Source organism: Falco cherrug, chromosome Z, assembly GCF_023634085.1.
Source record: "Falco cherrug isolate bFalChe1 chromosome Z, bFalChe1.pri, whole genome shotgun sequence".
Taxonomy (NCBI): Eukaryota; Metazoa; Chordata; class Aves; order Falconiformes; family Falconidae; genus Falco; species Falco cherrug.
This window is the reverse complement of record NC_073720.1, coordinates 56,113,458-56,127,003: the sequence shown is the minus strand read 5'-3', so window position 1 is coordinate 56,127,003 and position 13,546 is coordinate 56,113,458. Positions and strand designations below refer to the sequence as shown.

Below are 13,546 nucleotides of genomic sequence, written 5' to 3'. Positions count from 1 at the left end.
ATTGGCCTTTAAATGCTTTTCAACAGCACCCAGTACAATCTTCTCCATGATTTTCCCAGGAACTGAGGTTAGACTAACAGGTCTGTAGCTCCCTGGGTCTCCCCTCATGGCCACCTTGTAAACTGGAATAACACTGCCTAGCTTCTACTCAGCAGGGACCTCGCTGGACTCCCAAGACCTTTGGCAGATGATCGAGGGATCCTGCCATAACATCCACCACCTCCTTCAGTACTCTGGGATGAATCCTATCTGGACCCATGGACTCACGAACATTCAACTGATACAACTGATACCTTACAATTTCAGTGCCCACAAATGGAAAGTCACTGTTCCTGCAGTCCTGGTCCTCCAACTCAGAGGACCGGGCAGCCCAAGGTCTATCATCAGTATTAAAGGTTGAAGCATAAAAAACATTGAATGCCTTAGCTTTTTCTTCATCCCTATTTGTCAGGGATACTTTCCTATTTGGTGTTTTAAAAGGTGTGTGTTTCTGAAAGGGTTTGCCAGTACACAGCCAACTCAGTAACACCACAAGGCAAAGGAAAGCTTTCAAAATATCAGTTTGAAGTAATTCTGACACTCCTTTAATGCATACTATCTTTCCATAATGCTGCAGTAAGTATAGTTGGAAAACTACGTGTTTGAGAGTGTATTTTGCTAAAAATTAGCAAGAACAATGTATACATCAATACATTTCTGATAACCTAGAACAATTTTCTGTATTTTAAAATTATATAGTGAGCAATTAAGCCACAAAAGAATTTCTACTTTCATTTACTTTCTTAATGGAAATGTTAAAACAGAAAGAACATTCAGTGCCAGTAAAATTAGAAACTTCAAAATTTTATTTATTTTTCAGGAAAATGAAAATTACACATGAAAATTGAACTGATGTGGCACTACTAAGATGGGCATTCCTCATCGGCACAGCTGGAATTCCCCGGAGCAGGCCATGTGCCAGCCGGGGCACCTGATGGTGACGGCTCCCTGGCGGGCTGTACGCCCCTGCCACCCCTGGGACATGGCAGACGTGGCTGTGTACATGGCTGTACATGTACACGGCTGCATGCCCCCATGCCCCAGGTGTCGCCGAGGCCTGGGGCTGCGGCTGTGCGTCCCCACAGTTCTGCCAGGACTGCGGGCCCTGTGTCTGTGCCCTCTGCGGGGCCCTGGGCCTGCACCGCGGGCACCGCGTCCACCTCCTGCCCCACGCCGTCTGCCACAAGCAGACGAGTGTTGCCAAGGGCTGCGGGCCATGCGGCAGTGGCAGGCCTGGCCCGGCCAGTCGGGCCCACCTGCCTGTGGCCTGGCTTTGCGTTGTTAGCCAGTGGCTGTGGAGCTTGGCATTTGTTGTCACAGCGGTTTTGAGGGCTGTGGCAGTGGGCAGTGTTTTGACAAGTGCTTTGTAAACCCCATGCGGAGAGGGGCCAGCATGCTGTCACTGCACAGGGACGTGGTGGTTCGTGTGTGAGAGGGAGGGAGCTGTCTCCGAGTGCAGTCACAACCCAAGCACACACATAATGGGGACAAGGGGGAGGTGACATGTCAGGTCACACACAGCAACACTTTCTTCTCACACCTTGTGTAGTTGCCCTGGGGTGGGGTGGTGGTTTTTGCATTGCTGGGCTGGAAGTACCTTTGTCAGAAACACAGAAAATCAGGAGACGAGGAAAGGCCATTTCTATTTATCCCTTCCCCCGTTGCTGTAGCTTGCCAGACCACAGTGAATCCCCATGCAGGGAGCCTGTTCTCTGACGGCTCCATAGGGATGAGGGGCAGGGGCTGCTGCAGGTGAACCCTGGGAGGCAGCTGAGCACCACACGGCTGCCTGCTCGCTCCCCCTGCCCTGCCTGGTGGTACAGAGGAGGAGGAAAGGAAGACTAAAACCAAGAAGACTCGTGAGTTGAGATAAAAATAGTTTCATAAGCAAAGAAGAAGTGGAAGAAGAGGGAAAGAGAATAAAGCGAGTCATGCCAAGGCAGTCACTCACCACCTCCCATGGGCAGACCAGTGCCCAGCCAATTCCTGGGCAAAAGATGGATAAACCTACCTTAACCCCCTTCCTTTCTGTTTTGTTGCTGAGCATGACATTACATGGAGTATCTCTCTGGTTAGTTTGGATCACCTGCCTGCTTGTGCCCCCTCCCACCCTCATGTGCACTGTAGTATAGTCACATGTAAAACACAGCACCATGGGAGCTGTTATGGGGAAAATTAACTCCATCCCAGCCACAACTAGCATAAGGCTCTTCCCTAGGCTTTTTTTATTCGTCCCAGTTTAGCTGTCCATTGAGCAGCCCCAGGAGGTTTTGTAAGCTTGCTTCCTCCTTGCGCTTTGTTTTATTCAGGAGAGCATGCTGAGGCCTGCATGCTGAGATGCTAAGTTTGGAGGCTTAAAAATTAGTAACACAGAGGTTTGATGTTTGGAAGCTTTTTTTTTTTTTTATCTCCACAATTTCAGAGAGCTCCTTCCCATTCCTACTCTGGCATTCTGGAGCAGCGTTACTAGGAAGTTCCCTTGTTCCCTCAGACAGTTGTCAGATGCACAGGTCATGCCAAATTACTCTGGCATTTTATTGCACTTTGTGTTAGCAGTATGAGGGCAGGGGGCAGTACACTAGGCTGCAAGCAAACAGAAGCACAGGGGAAAGACCACTGAAGATTTCAGAGTGACTCAGAGCACTGTTCCTGCCTGCTGGTACGCTTTCATGTCCCTCTTGCAGCTGGGAGCTCACTACAGCGTTTGCATTCCCTTCATGACACCAGGGCAATGTGCAGATGCAGGTATCGTGTGGTGGCAATGTGATCTGAGCCAGGGTAAGGAGCACAAAGCAACAAGTTATGTTGGTTCCCTGGGAGTCTGTTGGCCACAGGGGAGCAGGTGCTGTGGATAACTAGCTGTTTGTCTCTGTGCCAAAAAGGAACTGAGCAGGGTAGAAACTTGGGTCCCTGTGTGACACTGTCCCTTGGAAGTGTCTGCTAACATCTGCTGGCTTAGGGCTGCAGAGATTTTGGGCACAAACTGTCAAAAGTAGTCATAGCCTAAGAGATAATATTTTGAGTAGTGATTTTCTTTGCTGGGTGAAGTTATTTTTTGCAGCCTTTGTGATGTGACATCAACCACAGCATGTGAGAATCTTCCTCAGTGCTTTTAGCAAATCCTGGCTGTGGATCCTAAGAAAAAATGAGAACCGTTGTGCAGGGTCCCTCAGCTAGTTCATCCCTGGATCTAAGGTTGTATAAGATCATCTAGAAGGAAGCTCCCTGTGCTCCTGAATGCAGGGCACAGGACCAGCATGCTTATGTCATGGTTTAAACCCAGTCAGCAACCAAGGACCACACAGCTGCTCACTCACTCCCCCCTCACCCAGAGGGGCAGGGAGGAGAATCAGAAAGGAATGTGAAACTCAGAGTTGAGATAGGAACAATTTCATAGGTAAAGCAAAAGCTGTGCATACAAGCAAAGCAAATCAAGGAATTCATTCACTGCTTCCCATGGGCAGGCAGGTGCTCAGCCATCACCAGGGAACAGGGCTCCAGCACACGGAACGGTTACTCAGGAGGACAAACACCATAATGCCAAATGTCCCCCCTTCCTTCTTCTTCCCCCAGTTTATATACTCAGCATGATGTCATATGGTATGGAATACCTCTCTGGCTAGTTCATGTTAGCTGTCCTGGCTGTGTCCCCTCCCAGTTCCCCGTGCCCCTCCAGCCCTCTCACTGGCAGGGCCCGAGAGACTGAAAAGTCCTTGACTTAGTATAAACATTACCCAGCAGCTACCAAAACCATCTGTGTCCTGTCAACATTGTTCTCTCACCAAATCCAAACCAAAGCACTGTACCAGCTAAGTAGAAAATTAACTCTGTCCCAGCCAAAACCAGGACAGCTTGATATGTATCCTGTGAGCGTGACTGGAGCTACAAGTCTCCTCTCTCAGAAATCCTTGCTTTTACAGTGTTTTCACTTGCGTGAGTTGGGGCATCCAGGCAATCCCTAAAGGAATGTTTCAGAGTTGGTTCCTCAGGGTGAATGACATGGGTTGCCTGCCACCATTGCAGACACAGTGTCTCCACTACCATGAAGCAGCCTGTTCATTTATCTCGGCAAAGCAAGTAATGCTTAACCATAAATGCTTGGGGTTGACATAAATATTTGCATATGATCATTCTTCTGAGGGAGTGAGTGCCTGAGGTGATGTGTTTTACTAGCAGCAAAGGAAGAGTGGGTTTTGTTTTGTGGTCTTTGTCAGTCTTAGAGGAAGAGAATGACATCTAGGTTGTAAAATAAATTGAGGAAGGCTGGTACATAGTAGAACTCCTGGATCTTCATGTGCTGCAGAACCCTCATGGCCCTTCAGGAACAAGACTGAAAAATTGTGGCTGGAATGAACAGCATGACATGAGTGTCTTGCTCCATGCAAGAACATTTATCTGTTTGCACAGATGTGCCTGTGCCAAGGGAATTCCAGATGCAAGTTTCTGACTTTATCTGGGAGCCCAATTTCTTCTGATTCTGTCATAATGAGTGAAACATTGCATGTGTTTTCAAAGGAGCACTTGTCAGAAATGCAAACTGTTGCCCATGAAGCAACAGTTACACTCAGTTTTTCTACCGGGCAGAGTTTAAATGCCATGCTGAGCTGGGGATGTTGCACTGAGCTAGTACATGTGCACGCACATGTTTTTCACTGGGTCCCAGGGGCAGAACAGGACACTAATAACAGCTACAGCTCTGGAGCTTGTCTGGTGTTTACTGACAGGCTCTGTTACAACACTGGTGCACTGAGAGCGTGGGGCAGCATTGCCTGGATCTTTCATGGAACTAATGACAAAAGTGCATCACCAAGTGCACCAAGACTGTTAAACTTGCTGGACAGAGGACAGCCCATTTTGGAGGGCTCTTGGTGAGAAACTGTGGAGGCTAGACATAGCAGAATATTAACGATGCTGTGCTGCTCAGTGCATCTCAGGGCACACCACAAGTATCACAGATCACTGTGTGTAGAGGGATTTTTAAGGGACCAAGGACATATGTTACCATTGTCCGGGTTGGACAACCCAGGCCTGTTAGTTGAAGCTGCAGAGCAGTTTTAAATCGTCCCGGGAACAAGCAGTGTGAGAAGGAAAACAAGCTATGCACAAACAAGCAGCTAGGTGCGGAGCAAGTCCTGGGAACCGCAAAATCAACACAACTCTCATCGGCACACTCTGATCAGGCGCCTGCAGCATGCCCACCGGTCAGCCACACGGACGCCCGCGTGGCCCAGAGACTTTTATCCAATCACCTGTGTGTAAAGTCTGGTGAGCGGTCTGTTTAAGTTATAAATATGACCTGTTTGTTTAATAAAGTGAGCACGGCATGTAGCCATATTGGTGTGATTGTCGGGACTTGGCCGACTCTCCACGGGGGACCCTCGTCGACTGTGATTACCAGCCAAGCTGATAATACTTGTTGTTGCAGGCATTCAGACTACATCATCACTGTAAGTGATAGTGGCATCTTTCTGATTGGTCTTTTGTACACTGGGAAGCATCCTGAACATTCACTGGGGTTTGACTCTAGACAGAGCCTCCCACTGGTGCTTTCAAGAACAGTACTTGGCTAGCTGCCCTGCAGCTGCTAAATGCACAAGCATTTAGTCGTCTTGAAATACACAGTGCCATGGATTCAAAGATTAAAATCTTTTTTTTTCACCCATAGGTTTCCCTGTTCCTTATGAAGATGGTACTAATTTTGTTATGAGGATGGTACTAATTTGCAAGCTCTCTGAATCTTTCCAGTATGAGGACCAGGAGCAGGTGGAAATCCTTATGTTTCATCACTACTGTCCTTAGTAAGCCCCGTAAACTGGGTGTTTCAGTGACATACTCTCCTATAGGAAAGCAAGTTGTATAGATCTCTGGTTTTTACATATGTTGTTTTGATACAATATTTTTTTATTTTGTTTCATTGCTGTATAGAAGCTCATGGCATTGTGCTTGAAGGATCTAGAAGAGATAAAAGAGCAAGAAGCTGGTAACCGATGAAGTGTAGAGCAGGCTGCTAATGATCTGAAGGTGAAGTGTGGTTTGCTTCTCCACTGGATGGTCATTTTCCAAGGACAGACATTTTGCTTTCTCTGTAGCTATTCAAAGACCCAGGCAGCTACTCCTTCAGGAATAGAGTCTATTCCCTGTATCCATCACAACATATTACTGCCAAAGGGAGAGAACAGGGAAAGAGTTTCCAAAGGCCTGGCCCTCACCCCCTGATCAGCCGAACATCTCTGGAAGAGCGGTGTTGAAATTTTTGTGCAGAGGAATATTAAATAGCCCCAACTACATTTTATTCTGGCTTCACTGATGTTGCATTGCACTGAACTGCATTATTGAATAGTCTGACTTCAGAGCTAAGTAAATGCAATTACAGTTCTTTGATTCTGTCTTAAGAGTGGGAACGTATGCTAAGCTCCATGTCACTTATAGAGCATGAAATGGCTTTTGCTCTGAGGAACATCTCTAAGCATCTCTGTTACAGAAACATCAGTAAGACATCTCTCTCTGTAGAGTTTTGGGACATTGTGGTTTGATGCCACTTTGTTTTGAAGTGGCTTTCTTTTCCTAGCAGCTCCCTGACCCTAGCTTGCTTTAAAAGTGGGCAAAGTGTTGCTACTGAAGGACCAGATCTGCTGCTTGTAGCATTTTGACCTGACCCTATTACATTCCAGCTGCAAACAGCCTTTTCTGCAAAAATAAGCATCTTGGAATCTGCCCTCAAGCTTTTCCATCCACGACATCAGCAAGTAAATCCTAGCTGCTCTCCCTTAAGCGGTAAACACCTGTTCCTCAAGAAATGCAGCAAATCAGTAAAATTCAACCAAAAATGTAACATTGAAAGCCTGGGAGAGAAATGCCTGTAAAGTTTATGGTCTGTTGAGTAGCGGGGGGACACTTTTCTGCTTCATCTATAGGCATGTGCCATTATGAGCAAAACGCAGCTGTCAGACAAAGTGACTGAGCTCCTGTTACTTCTTCAGGAAGAGGAGAGTCTCACAAAAAACTTAATTGATGGAAAGACTCAGGAAGCCCCGGAAGCACATGATCAGCAGTTGGAGTCCTGTCGACAAAAGCTTGTAGCCCTAGAGACTTTCTCACATCGAATCAGACAAATACAATAGCACAGTGATCCTGTTCGGTTGCTGGAGGTGGTATTGTATGGTCTCTTTCTACCTCTTACCCTCATAGTCCTTGGTAAACTGCCTTAGTGATCTCATCTGTAGATTCTTCTGTGCATAAGCAGCATCTTTCTCACTTTTTAATCCTTTTGTTCGTATTTTGGTGTACCAGTTTGGTTCCTGATTTTTGAGCTGTTAGATGTTCCTTCTATGGCATTGATTTCAACTCTATGAAATTCATGAAAACATATATGGAACAGAGTTAGACACATCTCTTAATCTTGAAGACAAATGCTGTATCAGGTCTTGCGTTATGTACTGTTACATGAAGGTCTGAGGAAAGACAGTCCTCTTAGGAACCTTAGGAGGAAGGCTAAATTTTCTCATTTTTTTAGTCACAGGAGATCCTAATCACCCTGAGTAATAGCCATTATTTTACTGGAGGGGAGCAGTGTTTTTCTTTTTGCCTACAGATAAATGTCAGCTTATCTTGCCTAATGAAATTCTTCTCCTTGCTTAGGAAGGGTGTGTTGCCATGTGCCTATGCCCTGACACAGCCAAAGGATGCCATTCTCCATGGGAAGGCCTGTGGTGCATTTTTACATCCTTGCAACTTAGCAGACTTTAGAGGTTTTGTTGTTGTGAATGACATGGTCCTGGCATTCTGCCAGGTGTGCTAGCAACACACCTCCACGTGGGAAGCTGCTCTCCATGGTTTGGGAGATATTTTTTGTGGGGGATGTTGGGTTCTATTCTTTAGATTGCTTTTAAAACTTAGTGGTTTAATGTTCCCGTTGTTGGGATTTTCGGCTGAGGGCCCTAGCCAGGTTAAACTCATTCCCATCTTGGAGTGTCCCGGAAGGGCCTCTTTTAACAATGACTGCTGGGTTGTCCATCTTCGAGGTAGGCCCTGGCTCCACTGGCAGGAGGAGCTAATGGGCAGGCTAATGAGCTAATAGGCAGGTTCCATAATGATGGAGTTGTCCTTGCTCTGTGGTGTGTGGGAGCTGGGAGGGAAGAGTCCATTCATGTCACTGTCTCTACTAACTGGAGAATTTGGTTTTCTGCCTTCAGCAATGCACAGAAATCGAGAAGGAAATGCAGGAGCCCAGGTACCTGTTGGAACAATGGCATCCAATACCTCTCTCATTTGAGCACATACTTGAGCACTTTGTGACATTTATTCAGTCCATTCTACAGAAACCACTGGAAGCCTGGCTTAAAGAAGGTACCTGGGAGAACGCTGTGAATTTTGCTTTCTCCTGGCCTCCTTTTAAATAAAGTGAGGCCTGTAAGTAAGAGCAGGACTTTTTACCAAATCAGATGGAGAAAACAGCAGCTTTTTGGGCATGGGTACTGTTCTCTAACAGCATTTGTGTAATGTTCCTATAGCGGTGGTGGTTTGGGAACATAAGAGCTTCCTCTTTCAACTCTGAGGATGGCCTTTTGTGCCTTAGAATTTGTCTGATGCTTTTTTGCAGCTTGATCAGTTATTTCAACACACCTACACAACGTAGCTGTTCTATGCTTTCAGTCACTGCTGGGTGTAAGTGCTGTGGCATGGAACATCAGGTATCTGGCAAATTTGAAAGCTTTTTCTAGTTGATGTACCTGGTGATACCTGTCTCAGGCAGAAATTCTCTAGCCTTTGGTACTTTAAAGATGGATTAACACGTTCAGCTTAGAGCTCCTTCTGTCTTTGAGCTGGTATTTCACCCTTAAGTGACCTTTGGCATGATTAAGGCAAGGAGTTTCCTAAGGAGACACATTGCCACAAAGCCAGATAACCATGGGGAAACCTTGCCACTTGTTGAGTTAGCAGGGCAACACACCAGCCATCACATTTCACTGAACTACTTTTTAATAATCCCTTTTCTGAGAGTTGCCACCAAGAACGGTAAAGCAGGGTGCAGGGGAAAATGGTCAGACCAGATCTGAAAGGACATTGCAGGATGTGTGATGAATTGGTAGACAGTACCGTGCAGGTACTCTGTAGCTAGCATCTGCCATTGCCTTTAGCTGCCTGACTCTGTTCTCATCTGATAAGGGTGCTTTTTGAGGTTTTTTGACGCATTTTGAGGAATGGGGGGTGCTTACTTGGGGTTGTGTCCAGTTGTGTGGTTCCTTAGCAACACTGGGATCCAGCACCTCCATACTGTCTGAAGAGTATAATGTCAAAAGCATACAGAATGATAGCTCTTCCCCAGCAAAAGTAACACAGTTTGTCCCATGAAGTTAGAAAATGGAGTCTGGCAGCATGTCTTTCCCCAGAACATGGGTGACATTCACACCGAAGAGGCAAAATCCAAATACCTTGTCCAGCAAAATAGTCCATGGTGTTCCATTTTTAAAATCTTCTTGACAGTACAGCCATGTTCTTCCACCAGCAGACTCCCTAAACTGTCCCTTTCCACCTCTGTCCAGACATTTTCAGTAGCCTTAATGCCACTGCAAAGAAGGAGCCTGGAACGGTGTTGAAAACCATGTCTTCTGTTGATTGGTTGCTTTTCTTAAAACGTAAGTATGGTTGAATTAAAGTTAGAAGCATTCCAAACACTTGTGGCTCTTGTGTTCTGTACAAACTTAATATCCCCATTGTTTTCCTGCTGGAAGTGACTTGGAACAAAGAATCATGATAGTCAGTCCTTCAGAAGAAAGAATCCTGTAGTGTGCTGTTTTAACTGCATAAATAATTCCTGTTTCCTGTCTTTTGTCACCAGCTGTGTGCACAGGTGTGACTTAGGACCTATTCAGGCCACATGAATGCCAATACTAGCTTTTCTAACTAAAGGGTGGTGGAGATCACAGGAAGATGTTGCATGTGTGAGATGTACCCCTGTAGTGGTACACTTTTGGAAGTTTTAACATTGTTTACAGACATAGTACCAAAATCAAAATCCTGAAGTCTTTCTTTTTGTTTAGCAAATGATGATGCTTCAGTTAACACCCACTGCATGTACAGTGCAATATATTTGCTTCTCCATTTCACTGCAGATTGCAGCGGGTAGAGTATCAGTAGCTGGCGCTCTAGCACCATGGCATGCATTTCACACACGAGCATCATTCTGTGCATGTCTTTGCCTCAAACGAAGCAACCGCTTCATCTCTGGTACCCAGGTGTGCGCAGTGATCCTACCCAGATGAAGATGATCTGTTAGTTAGGCTCCGTGTATAAAACAACCGACAATGGTGCATCACTGGTTCCTGTATTTTAAACACAGCTGATGTCAGAGTCCAGACCAAGGCAAGGAGGATGTGTGGGGTCCTCTGTATCTTATAAAGTATGTGTACTGCTTTCTTTTCTGAAACACTACAGACAAGTATTAGAGCGCAACTCTTTGTTGCAATTACATGTGTAGTGAATGGATTCTTGCTTAATGCAAGGTGTCTGTCCTCTCTTGTGGGCATTTTAACAGGCTACAGTGTGGGTGCTTTTTCACGGTGAATTTTGGGAGACCATACTTACTTAGCCTTCCCTGCTCAGGCAGGAAATCGTGGGAGAGTAACAAAGGACCAACAGAGAGTGAAGGGGAATGGTTTATGCATTGCTTTGATGGCAGAGGAGAGGATCCCAGACTGAATGAAAACAGCTTCTGGGCTTTAGACTGTGGAATATGCCAGTCAGTCCTGGTTAGACATATTTATTTTGGGGGAGAGGGCTCTATGCGACAATATAGGAGAGGAAATAGCAACAAATTCATTCAGTTACAAAGGCAGATTTCTCTCATACAGTAACCTGCTGTATAATTACCTTTCATTTCTAAGTTCAACACTGAAGAGCAAGGAAAATAATGAAGTTCTTGCTTCAGTGGGTCTGTTGCCCCCTATTTTGTGTTCCTTTAGTACTATGCTGCCTGTAAAGCCAAGTGAAAGACTGTACTCTGTGATATCACAGGTCCAGATATGTCATTTCAGATATGCAATACTGCAGAGAAATAAAGAAGTCTGGATTTTGAAATATTATAAACACTTGTTTCCCTAAGCCTAATTTAAAAAGCAATTTACTTAGTGTGAAAAGGAGATTCAGGATATTAAATGTATTTGTCATCTTTAAACATCTGAGCTTCAGAGTGTATTTAGACAAAGATTAAATTCATATTTGGTCAAAAAAAACCAGCTATGAACTGAGTGAAATGTGACTCAGACAGTTTCATTGCAAGTATACTGCTGTTCAGTCCGTGTCTGGATGTATTGTTTTCTTCATTTACGAGAGAAAATAGATGTGCTTATTATTTGGAATAGTTTTAAGATTACAAGCTAAGTTTATATCTAATAGCCAGTACTCTAGAAAGTACTGTAATTCATGAAAATGTATGTTCTTTTAGGTACCAAACTCCTGATGCTGGTTTTGTCAGGCTTGACAGAAAGAGTGAAGGGGATTGTTTAAGGATGCCAGATGCTGTTTTCGAAGGGAGGATCTAGATTGTTTCTAGAACATGAAATCAGAAAAAACATGCTAACACATGCCAATTATTGAGATAGAGTAAGTTATGAAAACTTTTGTGGGACGTGCAGCAATTCAACATTGTAGGACAAGTGTCTTGAGAAAAATCTAATCTTAAAAATCTTGTAGCTTTTTGACCTATCCTCTGTGATTGTGTCATTTCAAACTTGTTTGACTGTACTTTTTTTTTTTTCCCCTGGCTTTGTGATTTCTGGTCCTGTGACAGCTGCTTCATGGTAAAAATATTGTAAGCTGCTGCTGACTAAGACAGTGATTTCCAAGGTGTAGTTTCAGACTGTGATTTTTCTTTTCTAAATGTCCGGTCAGGTGAACTGCTATAAATCCCCTGGGAGCTGTTAAGTTGTTCCTTTGCAATGTACATGAGAAACAGACTCATAGTGCATCTTCACATGGGATTTCAGCGGAACGGGATCTCACGACCCATGAGTCTGCTCTAGTGCCCTCTAAAACCCTTAGGCTGCAATCCCACCAGAAGTCTCCCAACTATTCTGCATAAAGCAGCGTTCGCTCCCCACCTAGCTGTATTCATCTTCATTTGTAAACCATGCATATACTGACTTATATATGTCTTTTACTGACCTGCTTTATAGCCTATACAACTTTAAAGCATCGGTGCATGTAATAGTGCAATGCTTTCTATTAAAAATGTCAGGTTTTCCCTTGCAAAACTGCAGGTCACAAGACATGTCTTCTGCAGGTTTTTTATAACTTGGACTTCTTTCAAGAGTCATGATAAATGTAGTAAATATGTTTATGGCTTTGACTGCAGATGCAAGATCACCAACCTGGGAATACGACAGCCTTCATCCAAGGCTGACATTGTCTGACGACGGTCTTGTATTAAGCTGTAACCGGAGGAGGGTACTTTACCCTTGTGGTCCCCAGAGATTCGATAAAATTATGGCAAGTGCTAGGGAGAGACGCATTCCTCTCCAGAAGCCATTACTGGGAAGCTGATGTGCTTCACGCTGGAGCAGGATAGTGGATTGGCACAGCCTACCCTTCCACTGGCAGGAAAGGAGACTGAAACCTGTCAGCTGGGCTGGAATAGAGCACCTTGGTGCCTTAAGAAATTTGATTTTGAATACTGGGCATTTCACAAGGGGGAGAGAATCCCTATCTCGATAGAAGATGATCCTGATCACATTGGCATTTTTCTGGATTATGAAGCAGGAATCCTTTCATTCTACAATGTTACTGATGGCGTGGCTCACTTGCACACCTCTGCTGCGAGTTTACAGAACCAGTTTACCCAGCCTTGAGGCTCTGGGAAGCGTCCATTGGAATATGCAAACTAACATTAAGGATGTTAGTTTGCAAGCAGCAAAAGCAAAATAAAGCCTTCTATTTCATGCTTTGTCTATGAAAGCCATTTTAACAATGAGATACATGAATTAAATATCTTGTCATATGAAAATTGTAACTGTGATGCTTTCAGATGGTAACAGATAAGTTCAAGAAAACCAACTGTAATTTCTAAAGTATATGCATTTTTCAATGGGGGAAGGTGATCTGCCTTTTATAAATTATGTTGATATAACATTTAAATTGCCATATATATTTCTGTACTTTTTTCAACTTGCAAAATGGAAAAAGTTCAGTTGAAAGAAGCATATTACAACTCAGATTTGAACCTGAATATTGCCGTCTTTTTTTATGAACTTCCTCCCCTCATCTGCCTGGGGAGGCTGCAGTTGTGTATGGTGATAGGTTTAATTTGGCTCAAGTTTCAAGTTCATATATTGCAGATTGTTATAATTGACAAGGTCAGATTTGGATAATAAATGCACCAAGTGAATTAGCTCATACTTGAGTATCATCTTGGAAGAATCAAAAATTGGCACTGACTGTTGGGAAGGTCCTTTCAAGTAAAGAGTAGGAGCTTCTGTAGCCACACTTATTAGCCATTACCTGGTCTTAACTT

The 13,546-nt window shown here is 44.4% G+C and overlaps 1 protein-coding gene across 1 annotated transcript; it reads left to right on the top strand.

Moving 5' to 3' along the window:
- Positions 1-1,052: 1,052 nt before the first annotated feature.
- On the top strand, positions 1,053-12,988 carry TRIM14 (tripartite motif containing 14). Its single transcript, XM_005446884.1, is given in 9 exon segments — positions 1,053-1,235; positions 5,965-6,060; positions 6,954-7,187; positions 8,232-8,385; positions 9,582-9,674; positions 12,392-12,516; positions 12,518-12,645; positions 12,647-12,846; positions 12,849-12,988. Coding segments are annotated over 9 exon segments (1,353 nt in total).
- The last annotated feature ends 558 nt before the right edge of the window (positions 12,989-13,546 follow it).